This window comes from Tasmannia lanceolata, unplaced genomic scaffold, assembly GCF_043159265.1.
Source record: "Tasmannia lanceolata isolate RefF3 unplaced genomic scaffold, GAP_Taslan_0.1 ptg000008l, whole genome shotgun sequence".
Taxonomy (NCBI): Eukaryota; Viridiplantae; Streptophyta; class Magnoliopsida; order Canellales; family Winteraceae; genus Tasmannia; species Tasmannia lanceolata.
The window spans coordinates 17,572,226-17,594,023 of NW_027518685.1; the positions used below are offsets into that span (position 1 = coordinate 17,572,226).

General features: G+C 39.2%; 1 protein-coding gene across 4 annotated transcripts in view; it reads right to left on the reverse strand.

The window, feature by feature from the left end:
• The window catches only part of LOC143884632 (cyclin-T1-3-like), a 48,786-nt gene that overhangs the window by 26,317 nt on the left and 671 nt on the right, over positions 1-21,798 (reverse strand). For 2 of the 4 annotated variants that reach the window (XM_077388295.1, XM_077388296.1), the window contains exons 2-3: positions 14,419-14,744; positions 11,662-11,743 (exon numbers count right to left, since the gene is read on the reverse strand). In XM_077388295.1, the coding sequence (XP_077244410.1) occupies positions 11,662-11,743; positions 14,419-14,657 (321 nt within the window). In that variant the 5' untranslated portion in view covers positions 14,658-14,744. Of the gene's footprint in view, positions 1-11,661; positions 11,744-14,418; positions 14,745-17,158; positions 17,817-21,798 lie in introns of those variants that run through there. The other 2 variants (XM_077388294.1, XM_077388297.1) reach the window with 2 other exon arrangements.

A 21,798-nucleotide genomic window follows, 5' to 3' on the forward strand; every position in this document is an offset into this window, starting at 1 on the left:
ACCTGCCAATCCCGGATAACCAAGACTTGATCCATCGAAATTAAGCTTCAAGAAACCCAGAGGTGGTGGCTCCCATTCCTGTACTATAGAAATTCTCATCTCCGAGCTTTCACACACCTCTCTCCATCCATGCCACGACAAAAAGGCAAAAACAAATTTAAAGCTTGGAAGGGTTCTTACCCAGGAAATTGTGTGGGCTATAATAACCTTGTTGAATAGGAAAGGGGGTTCCTAGCGAATCCTTTGGAGACTAGTGCTTCTCTCCTTCCATAACACCCAAATGACTGCTAGGAAGGATGTTTTCCATAGAATCTTGCCTTTTTATCCTCCAAGGGCTAACTTGCCAACGTTTCAAGAGGGCGCTAAAATCCTTAGGGAATACCAAAGAGATCCCAAAAAGTTGCAATATACCACTCCATAATCCATATCTGCCTCGCTACGAAGCAATGTATAAATAGGTGGTCCACGATTCACCCTCTTTAATACATAAGGTGAAATGATCAACTATCAACACTTTCCGCTCCCGTAAAAAATCCACCGTCTGACTGCGCTTGCGAAGTGAGGCCCACTCAAAGATTCCCACTCTTGGGGGACTTCAATGGACCAAACTCTTGCTAAACTGGGGGCTGGAAATGACCCCTCCATCGTCCTAAGAACTCCCCCCCTATACCTGCCAATCCCGGATAACCAAGACTTGATCCATCGAAATTAAGCTTCAAGAAACCCAGAGGTGGTGGCTCCCATTCCTGTACTATAGAAATTCTCATCTCCGAGCTTTCACACACCTCTCTCCATCCATGCCACGACAAAAAGGCAAAAACAAATTTAAAGCTTGGAAGGGTTCTTACCCAGGAAATTGTGTGGGCTATAATAACCTTGTTGAATAGGAAAGGGGGTTCCTAGCGAATCCTTTGGAGACTAGTGCTTCTCTCCTTCCATAACACCCAAATGACTGCTAGGAAGGATGTTTTCCATAGAATCTTGCCTTTTTATCCTCCAAGGGCTAACTTGCCAACGTTTCAAGAGGGCGCTAAAATCCTTAGGGAATACCAAAGAGATCCCAAAAAGTTGCAATATACCACTCCATAATCCATATCTGCCTCGCTACGAAGCAATGTATAAATAGGTGGTCCACGATTCACCCTCTTTAATACATAAGGTGAAATGATCAACTATCAACACTTTCCGCTCCCGTAAAAAATCCACCGTCTGACTGCGCTTGCGAAGTGAGGCCCACTCAAAGATTCCCACTCTTGGGGGACTTCAATGGACCAAACTCTTGCTAAACTGGGGGCTGGAAATGACCCCTCCATCGTCCTAAGAACTCCCCCCCTATACCTGCCAATCCCGGATAACCAAGACTTGATCCATCGAAATTAAGCTTCAAGAAACCCAGAGGTGGTGGCTCCCATTCCTGTACTATAGAAATTCTCATCTCCGAGCTTTCACACACCTCTCTCCATCCATGCCACGACAAAAAGGCAAAAACAAATTTAAAGCTTGGAAGGGTTCTTACCCAGGAAATTGTGTGTGCTATAATAACCTTGTTGAATAGGAAAGGGGGTTCCTAGCGAATCCTTTGGAGACTAGTGCTTCTCTCCTTCCATAACACCCAAATGACTGCTAGGAAGGATGTTTTCCATAGAATCTTGCCTTTTTATCCTCCAAGGGCTAACTTGCCAACGTTTCAAGAGGGCGCTAAAATCCTTAGGGAATACCAAAGAGATCCCAAAAAGTTGCAATATACCACTCCATAATCCATATCTGCCTCGCTACGAAGCAATGTATAAATAGGTGGTCCACGATTCACCCTCTTTAATACATAAGGTGAAATGATCAACTATCAACACTTTCCGCTCCCGTAAAAAATCCACCGTCTGACTGCGCTTGCGAAGTGAGGCCCACTCAAAGATTCCCACTCTTGGGGGACTTGAATGGACCAAACTCTTGCTAAACTGGGGGCTGGAAATGACCCCTCCATCGTCCTAAGAACTCCCCCCCTATACCTGCCAATCCCGGATAACCAAGACTTGATCCATCGAAATTAAGCTTCAAGAAACCCAGAGGTGGTGGCTCCCATTCCTGTACTATAGAAATTCTCATCTCCGAGCTTTCACACACCTCTCTCCATCCATGCCACGACAAAAAGGCAAAAACAAATTTAAAGCTTGGAAGGGTTCTTACCCAGGAAATTGTGTGGGCTATAATAACCTTGTTGAATAGGAAAGGGGGTTCCTAGCGAATCCTTTGGAGACTAGTGCTTCTCTCCTTCCATAACACCCAAATGACTGCTAGGAAGGATGTTTTCCATAGAATCTTGCCTTTTTATCCTCCAAGGGCTAACTTGCCAACGTTTCAAGAGGGCGCTAAAATCCTTAGGGAATACCAAAGAGATCCCAAAAAGTTGCAATATACCACTCCATAATCCATATCTGCCTCGCTACGAAGCAATGTATAAATAGGTGGTCCACGATTCACCCTCTTTAATACATAAGGTGAAATGATCAACTATCAACACTTTCCGCTCCCGTAAAAAATCCACCGTCTGACTGCGCTTGCGAAGTGAGGCCCACTCAAAGATTCCCACTCTTGGGGGACTTCAATGGACCAAACTCTTGCTAAACTGGGGGCTGGAAATGACCCCTCCATCGTCCTAAGAACTCCCCCCCTATACCTGCCAATCCCGGATAACCAAGACTTGATCCATCGAAATTAAGCTTCAAGAAACCCAGAGGTGGTGGCTCCCATTCCTGTACTATAGAAATTCTCATCTCCGAGCTTTCACACACCTCTCTCCATCCATGCCACGACAAAAAGGCAAAAACAAATTTAAAGCTTGGAAGGGTTCTTACCCAGGAAATTGTGTGGGCTATAATAACCTTGTTGAATAGGAAAGGGGGTTCCTAGCGAATCCTTTGGAGACTAGTGCTTCTCTCCTTCCATAACACCCAAATGACTGCTAGGAAGGATGTTTTCCATAGAATCTTGCCTTTTTATCCTCCAAGGGCTAACTTGCCAACGTTTCAAGAGGGCGCTAAAATCCTTAGGGAATACCAAAGAGATCCCAAAAAGTTGCAATATACCACTCCATAATCCATATCTGCCTCGCTACGAAGCAATGTATAAATAGGTGGTCCACGATTCACCCTCTTTAATACATAAGGTGAAATGATCAACTATCAACACTTTCCGCTCCCGTAAAAAATCCACCGTCTGACTGCGCTTGCGAAGTGAGGCCCACTCAAAGATTCCCACTCTTGGGGGACTTCAATGGACCAAACTCTTGCTAAACTGGGGGCTGGAAATGACCCCTCCATCGTCCTAAGAACTCCCCCCCTATACCTGCCAATCCCGGATAACCAAGACTTGATCCATCGAAATTAAGCTTCAAGAAACCCAGAGGTGGTGGCTCCCATTCCTGTACTATAGAAATTCTCATCTCCGAGCTTTCACACACCTCTCTCCATCCATGCCACGACAAAAAGGCAAAAACAAATTTAAAGCTTGGAAGGGTTCTTACCCAGGAAATTGTGTGGGCTATAATAACCTTGTTGAATAGGAAAGGGGGTTCCTAGCGAATCCTTTGGAGACTAGTGCTTCTCTCCTTCCATAACACCCAAATGACTGCTAGGAAGGATGTTTTCCATAGAATCTTGCCTTTTTATCCTCCAAGGGCTAACTTGCCAACGTTTCAAGAGGGCGCTAAAATCCTTAGGGAATACCAAAGAGATCCCAAAAAGTTGCAATATACCACTCCATAATCCATATCTGCCTCGCTACGAAGCAATGTATAAATAGGTGGTCCACGATTCACCCTCTTTAATACATAAGGTGAAATGATCAACTATCAACACTTTCCGCTCCCGTAAAAAATCCACCGTCTGACTGCGCTTGCGAAGTGAGGCCCACTCAAAGATTCCCACTCTTGGGGGACTTCAATGGACCAAACTCTTGCTAAACTGGGGGCTGGAAATGACCCCTCCATCGTCCTAAGAACTCCCCCCCTATACCTGCCAATCCCGGATAACCAAGACTTGATCCATCGAAATTAAGCTTCAAGAAACCCAGAGGTGGTGGCTCCCATTCCTGTACTATAGAAATTCTCATCTCCGAGCTTTCACACACCTCTCTCCATCCATGCCACGACAAAAAGGCAAAAACAAATTTAAAGCTTGGAAGGGTTCTTACCCAGGAAATTGTGTGGGCTATAATAACCTTGTTGAATAGGAAAGGGGGTTCCTAGCGAATCCTTTGGAGACTAGTGCTTCTCTCCTTCCATAACACCCAAATGACTGCTAGGAAGGATGTTTTCCATAGAATCTTGCCTTTTTATCCTCCAAGGGCTAACTTGCCAACGTTTCAAGAGGGCGCTAAAATCCTTAGGGAATACCAAAGAGATCCCAAAAAGTTGCAATATACCACTCCATAATCCATATCTGCCTCGCTACGAAGCAATGTATAAATAGGTGGTCCACGATTCACCCTCTTTAATACATAAGGTGAAATGATCAACTATCAACACTTTCCGCTCCCGTAAAAAATCCACCGTCTGACTGCGCTTGCGAAGTGAGGCCCACTCAAAGATTCCCACTCTTGGGGGACTTCAATGGACCAAACTCTTGCTAAACTGGGGGCTGGAAATGACCCCTCCATCGTCCTAAGAACTCCCCCCCTATACCTGCCAATCCCGGATAACCAAGACTTGATCCATCGAAATTAAGCTTCAAGAAACCCAGAGGTGGTGGCTCCCATTCCTGTACTATAGAAATTCTCATCTCCGAGCTTTCACACACCTCTCTCCATCCATGCCACGACAAAAAGGCAAAAACAAATTTAAAGCTTGGAAGGGTTCTTACCCAGGAAATTGTGTGGGCTATAATAACCTTGTTGAATAGGAAAGGGGGTTCCTAGCGAATCCTTTGGAGACTAGTGCTTCTCTCCTTCCATAACACCCAAATGACTGCTAGGAAGGATGTTTTCCATAGAATCTTGCCTTTTTATCCTCCAAGGGCTAACTTGCCAACGTTTCAAGAGGGCGCTAAAATCCTTAGGGAATACCAAAGAGATCCCAAAAAGTTGCAATATACCACTCCATAATCCATATCTGCCTCGCTACGAAGCAATGTATAAATAGGTGGTCCACGATTCACCCTCTTTAATACATAAGGTGAAATGATCAACTATCAACACTTTCCGCTCCCGTAAAAAATCCACCGTCTGACTGCGCTTGCGAAGTGAGGCCCACTCAAAGATTCCCACTCTTGGGGGACTTCAATGGACCAAACTCTTGCTAAACTGGGGGCTGGAAATGACCCCTCCATCGTCCTAAGAACTCCCCCCTATACCTGCCAATCCCGGATAACCAAGACTTGATCCATCGAAATTAAGCTTCAAGAAACCCAGAGGTGGTGGCTCCCATTCCTGTACTATAGAAATTCTCATCTCCGAGCTTTCACACACCTCTCTCCATCCATGCCACGACAAAAAGGCAAAAACAAATTTAAAGCTTGGAAGGGTTCTTACCCAGGAAATTGTGTGGGCTATAATAACCTTGTTGAATAGGAAAGGGGGTTCCTAGCGAATCCTTTGGAGACTAGTGCTTCTCTCCTTCCATAACACCCAAATGACTGCTAGGAAGGATGTTTTCCATAGAATCTTGCCTTTTTATCCTCCAAGGGCTAACTTGCCAACGTTTCAAGAGGGCGCTAAAATCCTTAGGGAATACCAAAGAGATCCCAAAAAGTTGCAATATACCACTCCATAATCCATATCTGCCTCGCTACGAAGCAATGTATAAATAGGTGGTCCACGATTCACCCTCTTTAATACATAAGGTGAAATGATCAACTATCAACACTTTCCGCTCCCGTAAAAAATCCACCGTCTGACTGCGCTTGCGAAGTGAGGCCCACTCAAAGATTCCCACTCTTGGGGGACTTCAATGGACCAAACTCTTGCTAAACTGGGGGCTGGAAATGACCCCTCCATCGTCCTAAGAACTCCCCCCCTATACCTGCCAATCCCGGATAACCAAGACTTGATCCATCGAAATTAAGCTTCAAGAAACCCAGAGGTGGTGGCTCCCATTCCTGTACTATAGAAATTCTCATCTCCGAGCTTTCACACACCTCTCTCCATCCATGCCACGACAAAAAGGCAAAAACAAATTTAAAGCTTGGAAGGGTTCTTACCCAGGAAATTGTGTGGGCTATAATAACCTTGTTGAATAGGAAAGGGGGTTCCTAGCGAATCCTTTGGAGACTAGTGCTTCTCTCCTTCCATAACACCCAAATGACTGCTAGGAAGGATGTTTTCCATAGAATCTTGCCTTTTTATCCTCCAAGGGCTAACTTGCCAACGTTTCAAGAGGGCGCTAAAATCCTTAGGGAATACCAAAGAGATCCCAAAAAGTTGCAATATACCACTCCATAATCCATATCTGCCTCGCTACGAAGCAATGTATAAATAGGTGGTCCACGATTCACCCTCTTTAATACATAAGGTGAAATGATCAACTATCAACACTTTCCGCTCCCGTAAAAAATCCACCGTCTGACTGCGCTTGCGAAGTGAGGCCCACTCAAAGATTCCCACTCTTGGGGGACTTCAATGGACCAAACTCTTGCTAAACTGGGGGCTGGAAATGACCCCTCCATCGTCCTAAGAACTCCCCCCCTATACCTGCCAATCCCGGATAACCAAGACTTGATCCATCGAAATTAAGCTTCAAGAAACCCAGAGGTGGTGGCTCCCATTCCTGTACTATAGAAATTCTCATCTCCGAGCTTTCACACACCTCTCTCCATCCATGCCACGACAAAAAGGCAAAAACAAATTTAAAGCTTGGAAGGGTTCTTACCCAGGAAATTGTGTGGGCTATAATAACCTTGTTGAATAGGAAAGGGGGTTCCTAGCGAATCCTTTGGAGACTAGTGCTTCTCTCCTTCCATAACACCCAAATGACTGCTAGGAAGGATGTTTTCCATAGAATCTTGCCTTTTTATCCTCCAAGGGCTAACTTGCCAACGTTTCAAGAGGGCGCTAAAATCCTTAGGGAATACCAAAGAGATCCCAAAAAGTTGCAATATACCACTCCATAATCCATATCTGCCTCGCTACGAAGCAATGTATAAATAGGTGGTCCACGATTCACCCTCTTTAATACATAAGGTGAAATGATCAACTATCAACACTTTCCGCTCCCGTAGAAAATCCACCGTCTGACTGCGCTTGCGAAGTGAGGCCCACTCAAAGATTCCCACTCTTGGGGGACTTCAATGGACCAAACTCTTGCTAAACTGGGGGCTGGAGGGCTAGGCACGAGGTCATGGTAGAAAGATTTTACGGAGAATTCCCGAAAGTGTTCCATACCCATACCCTTTTATCTGATATGTTTCCCTTGATGCAGCATCCCTCCAACATTTCAAAGAGTCGATTAACCGATTGAAGTTCTCTATCAAAGAAATTCCTCCTGAAAGCTGGCATCCACACCACCCAATCCCCTCTTCCCTCGAACCAATCTTTAACTAAGGCCTCTCTTGATGAGGACACCACAAACAACTCTGGAAACATATCCTTTAGAGCAACAGGTAAGCACCACTTATCATACCAAAACCTTACTCTACCGCCTGATTGAACTCTGAATATGGTGCCTTGAAGAAAGAGTTGTTTATAGCTCAGAATGTCCTTTCACATAGTCCGCCCAGATTGCCAGAACCAATCTCCTGACTCCCAATGCCCCACTTGTGTTCATACTAGATGTCGATAACTTTAACCCAAAGCTGTGATGTCTCCTCCCTATATCTCCATAACCATTTTCCTAATAGTGCTTGGTTGACTTCTTTTATCCTTCTATTTCCTAGCCCCTATGCCTTTTGGATCTCCATGCTTATATAGTGATTTCGTTGCCGGTGTTTGTTTTCTCTTGGATCCAATTGCTACCTTTGAAATTTCTGTTTGACTGAGATAAATAAGGCAGCACTGCACACCAGTGAAGAAATCAAGCATTCCTGCACAATTTCGGTTCAGATCCAAAAGGTATCTTTACCTTGTTGACTTACAAGCAAGGACACTTACGTTTCTGATCTTTTGATTATTTCTAAGAGATAAGTGGCCTTTTCATCATTCTAGTTCTGGGGGCCTCCTTGACCAAAATCGTCATTCTAGGCTCCATTTTCTAAAGGCATTTCAGTATTAATTAGATGCTTGGTTAACTCTTGTTATTGGAACTTTTGAGCTCAATGCTATTTAGCTGAAAATTGGTGCATGCTCTTTATGGTGCTGGAATTGGATGCATGAACCGACTAGACAAACTCCTCTACAAGTTTCTGTTACAGAATTGTATGTGTAATGAGTTCCAAGATTCCCACGAACTGAAAAAAAAATGATTTCCAAGACTCCCATGGACTGATTTCGTTCATTGTTGGGTGGTTCATTTGATGTTTCTGTCACAACCTCAAGCCATCCTCGATTGTAGGGTAGAATTCCACCGAAAGAGGCTCAGTTGCTTAAGTAATTTCTACCTTAACCTGCCACTAATTCACATTGAACTCCAACCTCGACATCTTCCTGTCCATCCTAGAAGTACTTTGTTGTACTTTTGGCAGGGGAATATTCTTGTACATCCTGCAGTTCTAGGGAGATGAAAAAAACCTTGGTCTCCTCAACTGATCCAACAAAGAACTAACCCGGCACATTACGCATTTCAACAATATGTATTTTAAATTATATTAGTCTTAAATTTGGCTTTTTATCAGATAATGTGGCTGCAAATACCATAGGTTAGGTTGCAACAAGAATAGTAATGTTGACTTAGTTATCTACTCTCTGGAGACCGTCACTAATGGAACATAATTTGTTTAGTAAGAAGTTAGGGACATAGCATAGTCGAAAACATTATGATACTAAATTAAAACACAATTCCCTGTGTTTCTTTCTTTCTTTTTTTGAAAAAAAATGAATTCCCTGTGTTTCTTTTTGGAAGTTTTACATGGTTCTCCTTATAAAGCACTTAAAATACAATACAATCCCTTGCTCCAAATATCATCAACCTCCCTAAATTTATTACTTTACTTTCAACGCAGTCCTTTTCTCCCCCCTACTATGGATTTGTTATTTTCCAAAATACACATACTAAGTGTTCTTGCCCACCACCTCTTCTCTCCCCTTTGTCTCTCCCTTTTCCAAACATGCATTCTGGATTTTGAGATAAAGGCAAGAGATAACTGTTTTTTTTTTCAAAAAACTAGATGAGAATCCAAAAGGCTTGTTGAACCATCAAGAATGGTGGTTCCTTTCCCACATTTTCTTTACTCGAAGTAATTGGCAGTGAAGAAAGTGATACTATAGTCATGGCACATTCCTCCTCTCTCATCTCCACCTTAGTCGATTCTCATCAAGGCAACAGACACGAATCTAGCCCTACAAGGCATCCAACTTCGTTGAACCTGGCATGGTTTTAAGGTTAGGAACCAAATCTACAACCAATTACATAGTCAAGCGAATTGACAAGCTTCTACAATGAGGAAAAAATATGTTCAAAATTCCAATGTAAAAGAAGACATACAGGGAAGTGATCCCATTAGTCATTCCACTCTAATCATGATTGTTATCCAATCCTAAGATCCACGATCGACAACACATATGACAGCAATCCGTTCCTCAATTATCAAGCGTTGTAATGGATAGCTCACTCTGAAGGAAGATCGTTGAGAACCTCACTAGTACTTTATCTATTTTGTCAAAAATCCTAGAACCTTATTTCCAAAATCCTTTTCTCCACACAAAAGTCACTGCTTCATATGAAGAACCCATTTCCATTTCCACAACAACCACCCCTTTCTTCTATAATATTTAGAGCTTCTGATTCATACCCATCGTCTGTTTATTCATAGAATTTGAACACTAAGATGGTAAAGAGTCATGTTTTCTTGCTAGGATTTCAAGGCTTCCATTCAATCACGTGGCAAGCAAAAAAAAAAAAAAAAAACCAAGATCCACCACCTAGAACATGTGTTTTGATACAATTCCAGTCCTAATAGAGCATGCCAATGCTCTGTTAAATCCCACAGATCATATGTTTTCACAAAGGCCTTTAATAAATGAAGACGCATTTGAAAAGAATGGGAAATTCCCTCACAAGAAAATCACAATCAAGAGTCGAGGATCAATCAGCAATAAAATCTAAATCACTTGAATATTGAGGTTTGAGAAAGTAAGAAAAAATGTAGAGAGAAAGAGAGGGGTGTGTAGTCGACCATGGTATAAAGCATGAAAACTAGAAGAAAACCCCAAACATAGAATTCTTGAGTGCTAAACTCCACAATCCGGCCAAAAAAAAAAGAACAGAGCGAATAATTAAGCTCACACAACAACTGGTGATGAAAAAAACCCAAAAACCTGATCACGCCTGAGGGCAACAACATCACCACCATCTTTCTTAGATATTTCAAACACAAATGAAACCACCATCTTTGTTAGGGCTTTCCCTGGTTCTATCCATTACACAAAATATCGACATACAACAAACCAGAACAAGAAGATTATTTCTCAATACAAGAATCCTTTGTAGAAACTACCATTAGCATTTATTGTTAAGCTCCATATTCTGTCTACATAAGGTTGTTACAGTAGACAGAGAAAGAAAGAGCATTTCACAGGGGGTATTTGAGAATGATAAATATTTGTGATTGGTGGAAGGAAAAAAAACTGCAGTGAAAGTAAGTAGGCTAATAAAGTGGGGAGATTGAAGATATTTTACAGCAAGTATGCAGTGAAATTCAATCGCCTTATAAGGAGGATTATGTAAAAACCCCTTCTCTTTTTCCCAAGGCAAAAAGGATCTAATGTGTCGCATACTATGCAACAATAAAAGGATCTGGAAATAGTCTTATTTAAATCAATAAAAAATAAAAAAAGATACGAATTGTGAGTATCCAAAGCATATCCCCTGCCATTACCCGAGCATACTCGTCCTGTACTAGGAGATTTCAAGCTTTGAAGGATCTGAGCATTATAGAAAATACATACATTTTCTATTATATAATACAGTAAGTTCTTTAAATAACACTAGAATATAGTCCACTTTTAAGAGAACAGAATTTTAAACTAAACAATACAGTAAGTTCTTTAATTAACACTATAAGATTGACCACTTTTAAGACAACAGAACTGGCATTCTCTCATTCCCAATGATAAGCAAATTGTTGGGGGTAGGTGAGTGCTGGTATCAAGGGAAATCTAGAGAACAATAAAAAAATTAAATATAAGAACAAAATGTCTATTGTTCAAACCACTTTTTAAAGTCTCCAGAGTCAATCATTGACTCGCCTTAAGTCATCTTCATTTTACCTTGCCCAAGCACTCTTCCAAGTTTGACGAACTGAAACAGTCAAAATAATCGTTTGAATAGGCTGAGTTGACTCAATTTTACTTAGGTCAAGTTCTCATCGAGTCCAAATTTTGAACCCCGTGCGTTGAATGATAATTACAACAGCACCCATATCCAATTTTCTTAGATCATAAAACCAAACATATGCCACCATTTATCCTTGCAAAAAATGTTAGCTACAATTCCAACTACGAGAAATAAAGCATATGATGAGTAATTGTAACTTGCCGAAATAAAATAATAAATAAATCTACACAAAGAGAAATACTCACCCTCCTATCATTCTTCGCATGAGATTGGCGAAGGAAAAAACGATGACAAAATATTATCGCAGTAGCTATGGTTACCTGAGGTCTGCATCGAAAACCATTGTACATTACTTGCATGTGCACATAAATAATTCGACAACACTTCAGTCATAAATGTAAACATAAATATGAATAATTATAGGATTTATATACAAGAATATACAAGTATCACACCAAATGCAAAGCAAAAAAACATACAAAAACAGCAACACGTCATGACTTTAAAATACAAACTAAATTTAAACATAAAATGGATATTTACAGGAATATATATATATATATATATATATATATATATATATATATATGTGTGTGTGTGTGTGTGTGTATCAAACCAACTGCAAAGTAGAAAAAAAGTACAATAAACAATGCATGATAACTTTAAAATACAAACCATGTTAAATACTCGCAATAGTATAAATTGAAGATCTTTTGTCATTCAAATGGATGATAAAAATAGAATAAAAAAGTTGAAGATAACCATTGTAATGTATGTTTAAAGCAAACAAACTGGCATCAACATTCACAACAAAGGTAAAAAAAAAAGGAGCATGTACAAGCAAGGAAGACTTGCAGTGAAATAAATTGTCATAAGATGATATTAGATGAGCTTTACTAGGAAGCCATAAAGGGCTATCCACTTTAGCATTGGCATCCCCACCATTTATACGGATCAGGGTCATTGATATGTTGGTCTACCACGTGCATGGTTAGTATCCCCAAAATGGTGACAATTGGATGATCTTGCCCTCCCAATGGACACCACTCACCATTCAATGGGGAGTCTTTTTTTTCTGATCAAACAATTTAGGATCATTCCACCACAGCCAGTAGACATGCACCATCAGAGCAAGCCTTTTTTTTTCTGATCAAACAATTTAGGATCATTCCATCACAGCCAGTAGGCATGCATCAGAGCAATGGCCATGTGTGTGATGATGAGCATGCAAGGCCTAGAAATTTCAATCCCCATCAGGCATAATAGCATTTCCAATACCAACCTCTGAAGTACAAATACGTGTTTTTTACAAAGGGTCAAAATCAAGGCTTTCTTGAATCTGCCGAGAATTGGTTGGATCCGCCAATACATCACAAATGTGTAACTTTTTCTTCCCATGCCTCTTTTATTATGAAATATATTCAAGCAATCCAAAAGATAAAAAAAATGCTAGAAGATCGGAAAAACTTTTAAGGCCTCCGTAGAATAAAAATTAGAAAAATGATATTTTTTACAGATTAGAAAAATGATATTTCCACCCCCTTTTGTTTGTCTTTTGCTGAAAATGGAATTCAGGAAAAGACAAACAAAAGGAGGTTGAAATGCAGACATTTTTAGGAAAGGACAAACAAGACAGGGTGGACATGCTAGAAAAGGGGATCGCAATATCATTTCCCTAGACATTAATATGATTGTTGGAAGGATATAAAAAAGATAATAAAATTTACAAAAATAATAAAATGGGAGTAACGTCAAGTAAGAATATGGAAAACAAGCTAAAAGATCTATAGAAAAGATTTAGTCGGCTCAAAATATAAAATTTATAGTTTTCTAAAGATCTTCTATTATTAAATGATGTATTAGAATACTCCTGACAAGAAGAAACTAAATTGAATCAGTTCCTTATGCTACGTTTGGTTGCCGGAATTTTTTTTGGTTCTTGAGACTTTTGTGGAATTTCCGCAGGAAACCCACGTTTGGTTGGTGGGCCCAAAATAATCCCAGGAACCAAAATAACCCTGCACGAAACCCCAAGAAGGAAAAAACAATACTCCCAGGAACCAAAAATAAGCTTGCAGAAGAATTTTTTTTCTTCCCAACAGTTCAAGCAACCAAACAAAGCATTTTTTTTTCCTACCATAGTCCGATCAACCAAACATGGGATTTTTATTTTACCGGGATAGTTCCATGGAGTTTTTTTTCCCACCAATCTCCCAGGAAGTTTTTTGTTCCACAAAAATCCCAAGAACCAAAAAAATTCCGGCAACCAAACGGAGCATAAATAGACTTAAAAAGCAAACTTCCAAGGAATCAAATCTCTATGTTCAAACCCAATCATTCACCAAAAATGTACACAATTGATATCTAACTGTCTTATTGAAATCAATAGCACGCTAGCAAAGAAAAACGGTCCAAAGAAAATATAGGCAAATCAATTCCTTAAAATCACCCCTATTTGTCCACTAACGTAAGAAACAAAAGAATTACAATAGAACAATTAGGCCACTCAATATGGAAATCAATTATTTTGTTAAAAAAGGAAAGTGAACATGCTTTGTAAAGCCCAATGCTACGATCTTTTATGACTAAGAAACGGTTTTTTTAACACTAGTTTTAACGGAACTTTCAGACAATTGTATCCTATTTGTATTCCACAGACCATTAGAGTATTAAAAGGATAAAGGGTGAAAAGTAGCACATAAGGCAGCAGTCAAAATCAGGTGTGTGTGTGTGTGTGTGTGTGTGTGTGTGTGTGTGTGTGTGTGTGTGTGTGTGTGTATATATATATCAGTGGGCAATAAATAATGACCTCGAACTCAAAATAACAAAAGATAAAAGGATGCATGTGGACGAGAAAGATAATAGAATAAATTTGAAATGGGCAGAGTACTCGAGCTGGAACTTTCACTTCAGATCTTGTGCTAAAGGCAAGGACCTCGTGTAACTTAAAAGAAGATAAACTAGCAATCTGCAACAACCAAGAAATATGAAATGGAACTTACACTTTAAGTCTCATGCCCAAATCCTGCAGAAATGTGCAGTATGATTTGCGAAAATATGTTTCTTTCTTCAAATCAATGCCGTCCCTTCTAGATGGGGAATTTTCTTCAATTTCCTTCCTACAGAAATACCATTTAGAACTAGAATGATCAAGTTCCTCCAGCTTGTCATGAGAAAGACTATATGGCCCACTTTCCACTATTCCATGGTGTGAAGGATCCCCCGGTAACAGTCCAGCCATATGGATCTTTACCTTGAATTCGGATTTTGAAAGCAAAAATGACTAGACTTGCTAGAGTGTATACTTCCTTTTTTGTAGTGCAACTTTCTGCAAAATGACCAGGAAAAGAAGTCACTAAGATAGACCATACAAGTTGAACATGATATCAGTTGAGTGTGGTATAAGAAATATCACAAATAACAATACTTTCATGTATTTGACTTGATGAAAAATGAGACCATAACAAATTGATAATAAATAAAATGAAGATGTGTGCGTACATTACGAAAATTTGGCAACAGAAGTTGGGATTTATTATATGTGGATCAAATAGTAATATCCATAATTATCTTTTCCTTGATAATATATCAATTGTTCGAAAATTCAGCTTCAATATGATGGTTCAATCATAGAAAGTTGTAAATAGTCCGAGTTTAAATTATAAAATAGAAGCAATAAACTTATGAGCAAACTGCAAAAGTCCTACACAAAAATGCCACTACCTCAACATGTCTACAATTATGATTTGCGAGGTGTGCTTTTAGTTTTTAAAATTTTGAATCAATTTATTAAATTCGAGTGTGTTTATGAGTTTTGTGGTTCTTTTTAATTTTTTTATTTGCTATATAAGTCTCTATATTAATTGAATGATTATTTGCATTTGTTCTTGCTCTAATTTTCTATGATATACAGTTTTTTATTATTTTAAAATATTTAATATTTAATATTTAATTAAAATGCCAAATCCATAGATCCTATTTTCTGGGTTTGCCAAATCTGACACCTCGAATATTTGATGTATTCGAACACATACCAGTCTCCATGGAACACAGGAATGAAACCAAAAGTATAATGTAACCATATGCATATGCTAATAAAAATGGAAGAAAAATGTATATGTGGTTCACCATTTCAAGAACTTAAACACAATAAGATATATCAACTCAAAACCACAACTACATACCAATTCTAATTGACAGTCGTAACAGTACCGAATAATACAGAACAAGTGGAAGAGTCTGGCAAGTAAATGTAATAGAGTCTATAAATAGGGGGGAAATCATTTCAATACTAAACCATCTAATAAACACAACTAAAGGAACTTAAAACAAGATTTTTTTTTTTTTTTTATTTTTTAAAAAGAATGATCCATATTGAACTAAACCAAAATTTGCAAACCCTAAAGCCTTATAAATAACAGAGTAGAAAATCAGACGAACTGAGGCCTGGTTTAGTCGGTAGCACACTCACTACCAAAGTAGTTCTGCCCTTTGTCCCTAGATAAATCTCACAGTCACATGCTCTCGGCCATAATGATTGGCAGACTATAAATTAAAAGCTAATATGAGAATAGTATATGATTCACATCAGGAAGCAGAAGTCCAGCGCAAGACACTAGGGTCACCACTGTAATGATTGGGTGGTGCCCTGTGAATGAGAAGTAGCACCATTCAACTTGTAAATCTGAGATTAAAGTGGAATACCAAATCTGATGGTCCTACAGCAACCAACATTTTGAGGTTGAACCTCTAGCTCAATTGGTAAAGACAATGTTCTTCAACCCTGAGGTCGAAGGTTCGATCACAACTTACCTACGCAAAAAAAGGAAGAATGGATTGACATGTAACTTATATGCCAGTGGACAAATAGTACTACCAATCCAAAATTCCAAACCTAATTGCAAAAACTAATCTTAGAAAAACACAAACTCAAAACTAAATATCTATCCAATCCCAAAAAACAAGGCCAAAACCTCTACAGAGCATTATAATTCACAAATTTTTAACTGCTAACAGTAATAGGAAGCTGAACCATGTTTCTTTCCATTGTCATTTGTTTTCTTTCTATGGAAATTTTTTATTTGAACCATTCAAAAAAAACAGTAATAGGAAGCTGAAGAATCGGAGATGAGAAGAGGGCTCAATAAAATACAGAATCGGATCAAAAGAAATTCATTGCAATGAAACAACAAAATTCAATAGATACAAACCCTAGCCATAAAAGCTAAACCCTAAGAACCTGTTACATAACCTAGGAAAAACATCTGTTTTCAAGACCTGCCCAAACAATAAAACCATAGCCACAAACCCTAATCCTGAAGGACAAAAGACGGTTGCAAGAAAACATTGATAGCTCCTTCATTTCAAGGAGACAATAAGAGGACATAGAAACATGAGAAGAAAGATAGCAAACAATCCCTAATCGTAGTACATACCTAAACAGCTAAACCCCACAAACATAGACTAGGAAAAATATCTCGTTTTTAAGATCACATGAACCCAACCATTTGTAAGATGACACGAACCATAAATACATGGCCACAAACCCTAACCCTGAAAAAGAAACAACGAATCCAAGAAAAATGGAGACGACCAAAAGGGCAAAGAAAAAAGCGACCAAAATAGAATGTGAAGTAAAATTTCATATGACTTGAGCTTAAGAAGATCACATATGTGAGGGAACAGCTGAAAATGTCAAAAGAGAATGAAAAATGAAATAATCAAAAGGAGATGGATTTTTACCTGTCCTGGTTTCTTGAGATGACAATTAGGCTTTCACAAACTCGAGAGGAGAGGAGAAATGGATCTTAGAGTTCTTGAGGTATCCAAGGCCGCAGGAGCACCCACGCCTCACAGCAGCACCAACGATATCTAGAAGCAAAAATGGGTTTAGGTCTATTCTCCGAAGAGAAGCATTTGCACCTTTTACCACGTACGAGCAGGTGAAAAATTTAAGGATAATCTTGTTTTCAATTAATTTTCCGTTGTTCTAACCTGCAGGGTAAATAAGACGAAACTCAATTTTCAGTATTCCAATGACATTATGTGGCAAGGGATAAAGTTTTTTCCGAGATATGACTATTTTATTCATTTTCTATGCGCTATTGGTGTTATGGTCATTTTCCATGATATAAAAGTATTTCGGTCATTTTCTATAAAATATGGGTGTTTTTATCATTTTCTATGAGATAGGGGTATTTTAGTCATTTTAAGATATATGGGTACTTTGCCCTTTTACAGTGAGATAGGGATAGTTTGGTCGATTTCCATGAGATAAATATTTTGTCATTTCCACCATACATGGGTATTGTGGATAGCCCCAAATGGCATCCTATGGCCTCCTCCTCCACTCTTATTGTTTTTTATTTTGAATCAATTGCATTATACTTCCTTCAGGAGAATAGGGATTTGCATTTGTTCCTTTTGGCACTCCTGATGAAATACTGGCCCACCAAGTGAGAAAATGGTGTTCTGGCACTTTCATTGTTGCTAGAGAACATGGATGGTCCATAGGAATGGGTAATCCATGCTCTTTAAGAGTCACCATCAAGAATCTTTCAGGGTTCTACGGCCCGTACGATGACTTTGACTACTGAGGTCTGCAAATTCCACATTGGATAAGTAAACCTGGTAACGGGACTAGAAGGGATCAAACACCAGTCTTGCCCAATGGAACAATCGGTCTCTACTTGTAATCTCCTCATTTTTTCGCTTTAAATCTCGGAATTATTCATATTTCCAAAATAACAACATCATAGAACATATATACAAGAAAGGGAAATTTGTTTGAAAAAAGATTGATATCTTTTGATCCAATAAGTAAATGGAAAAACTGATGAAAAAGAGCTACATGCTACTGAAATAAAAGGAGAATCGATATTTTGTGGCATGGTTTCACTTTGACGTTGTTGGAGAATACAGGCTGTTAGCCATCCAGGGAAGAAGGGGAAGAGAATGGGTTGTATTCATGTGGCTGAGTCTGATGTGGACATGGAACATGACCAAGGAAGTTTGGGCATAGAGTAGAGTAGGTAGATTTCCTTTTGGAATAAAGGGCTATCAAAGGCTTCCAATATAGTGGAAGACAATGACTTGGCATACATGGTGTTGGCAACAAAGAAGCCTTGAAGGACAAGGAAGCTTTGACTTGGCATATGATAAATCTTGTAACATATGTATATAATTGTAAATTTTGTGTGGTGCCACATCATAGAGATGTGTGTGTGTGTGTTCACAAAGGTGTAAGTATGCATATGTGGCTGATGTGTGCGCTGAATTGTGTGTTGCCACAGCATCAAGTTGCAAGCTGGGACCATAACTGTCATTTAGGTGTCAATTGTTGCCACCTAATCACCTATGAGCTGTCAACAGATGGCATGACAGCTATCTATAAGCTGGCTGCCAAATGGACAGCTCTAGAAGGTTTTAAGTTGATGTGGAGTACGCAAAGCAGAAGGGAATAGTGAAGAGAATAGTGACAAACACAAAGCAAGAGGCGATCTAACCAGAGATATCAAACGAACTTAAGCAAGAAAGATGTAAAATGCATGAACTGAGCTCGATCACAGCCACACGTGTCTCAGCCATGACTAAGTCTCAACCAATTTCGAATTAAGCTCACAGAAGATCAATAGACATTGATATTAAAATTCATAGAACTCAACTAGAATGAGATGGATCTGATAAAATCCAATCGGATCTACGAAATCTAGCTCCAACTGAAACTGAAAATGAGTTCTGCAGGTTTTGTGACTTTTGTCACAAGGCCTGAGAACCGTGAGCTATATGGCTTGAATTCTCTTCAATTTGTAGAGGCAAGGAGATAGATCTTACAGTTTTAGAGCTATATTATACTCAAAAAATGACTAACATATGCAAAGGAGAGTGTTGCTATTCCAAATCATTATCACAAGGATGAACCGAGAGCTACAAATTCACAGGTCTGTAATTGTGTATGACTGGGAATTTCTATGAGAAATTTCGAAAGTTCTCAAACTAATCTCAAGTGTTATGTAAGAGATTTCCTTTATGCTCTGTTTGGTTGCTTGTAGATGGGTGGGAGAATAGGAGAAAAATAAGTCAAAGAGAATTAGACAAGAATGGAAGAGGGGAGAATATTAGGAGGGAGATTTGCGAGTAGTGTTTGGTTGCGCGAGGAAATTAGCGGAAGATGTAGGGTGTCATTATCAAAATATAGGTGGAAGAGAGAGAAAGTAAGAGAGAAAGAGAGAAAGAATAAGACAAGAATTTCTCCTAATTCCCCCAATAAATTTCTCCATTTTGGTGAAAAAAAGGGAGAAGATTATGGAGGGGAACATCTCCACCACGTAGGCGCCACCTAAGATAAAAACCAATAATGATGTCTAGAAGTTGTTTAGTGGTCAAAGGTGTAAATGACAACCAAACATGCTTTGGGGAGATCTCTGGGAGATCTCATGCATTTGAAACTCCTACAATCTCCCCAAAACAAGCAACCAAACAGAGCATTAGGATGAAATCCTTAAAAAATTAGAAAGTAAAGGAGTTTCAAAGCAAGGTTTTAAATTTCAGTTTTGGTTTCGGCCATCGCAAAATGGAAACAATTTGGTTTCGGTGCGAAATTTCAGCAAAAATCTTGTAAAAAAAACATTTCGATACAAAATCACGACCGAAATCCAGGTAAGATTCTTCACCGCTATTTTTTCGTTTTTTTTTTAAATAACTTAAAGAATCTCATTTTTTTCTCTTTTCTGTGGGTGGAGTTTATTTTAATCAGGATTTTAAAAAAAAAAAACAGTCGAAATGTCGACATAAACTATGCCTTTTTATCTGAAAACTTACATGTTTCGGATCAAACCCAGAAATTTCAGGCAAAATCTTGTATTTTATGAAAAAAAAAAGTGGATTTTGTTTCAATAGCAACCGGAATCGAAATATTTCGGCTGAAACGAAATATTTTGGCCGAAATTTATAACTATGTTTCAAAGGACTGCGAAAAAAGAAAACAAATTTTCAAACTTTAGCTCTAACCACGAGCTACTAAAATCCGTGTGTAAGTTGGGCAGGTAGACCTAACAGAGGAGCCATCAAGACCTAACATAGATTACAAGCCTCAACATAGGTGAGTGGGTTGGTAGCGTAGTCCTAGAGATCGTTGTGTCTGGGCCCCGAGAAGGTGTGACTAGATGTGCAGGACAACCCTAAGAAATTTGGAAGAAATTGCAACTACTAAACAGAACATTTCTGTTTTGGTTTCAATTTCGATAACCATGGAAACGGAAATGTTTTGGTTTCAGTCGGATATTTCAGTAGAAATACTGTAAAATGATGGAAACATAAGGAGCATAAGCACATGATTGAATTTTAAAGTGAAACTACATGAAATGCTACAATAAGCACGAATACACACTTAAAAACCATCAGATAACATAAGCAAGACAATCACTCATTATGGTTAACAATATCGAACACCAGGTGATGTGTTGTTGACTTGTTGCACATGTCTGGTAATTCAGTACATACCGCATTTCACATCAATTCACATAAATTTTTTTATTTTTTGAATGATAGAAAATTTCATTAAGAATGACTGAAATGGTCAAAAATACAAAAAACAGACAAGGAATATACAATAAACAATAAGAAAAAATAGAGAACACAAAAGAAAGGTCAAGGGGGAAGATACTCAAACATCACAAAAGCCTTCTTACGAGCCTCAACCCTAGCAAGCCCTATCCGCTGCCCCATTAGCCGATCTCCTGATGTGGCGAAAAGAAATACTCGATGAGGCAACGATGTAATTAATCTCATTAAAAAAGCCAGTGAATCTCCAAGGAGGAAGATGAGATCCTGACATCCACCGAATCACATTGAGGGAGTCACCTTCCACCACGACTTTGTCTAAATCTAGATCCATAAGAAGCGTAATCCCTTGATGTACTGTGCGCACTTCCTCCTCATTGGAATCCGCCGGACCAATAGGGCCCGAGAAACCCCACCTAACTAAGCCAACCTCATCTCTTAAAACACCCCAATCCCTGCCGGACCTGGTTTGCCCAAGCTTGACCTGTCGAAATTAAGCTTTAAAAACCCACTATCGGGAGGCTCCCAATCCTGAACCACCGTCGCTCTCAACTCTAGTCTAAAACAGACTTCACGCCACTCATGCCATAATTCAAAGGCAGAAAAACTTAAAGCTAGGAAGGGACTTGGCCCAAAAAATGGACAACGCCAACACCTTAAAAGATAGATAAGAAGTACTCTTCGCCACCCCTTTGAATAATCTAGCATTTCTCTCCTTCCATAACACCCAAATCACTGCAAGGAAGGAGATATTCCACAAGATCAATTCACATAAATATTCATACATAAATACATACACCACATTTTACATGCAAATAATG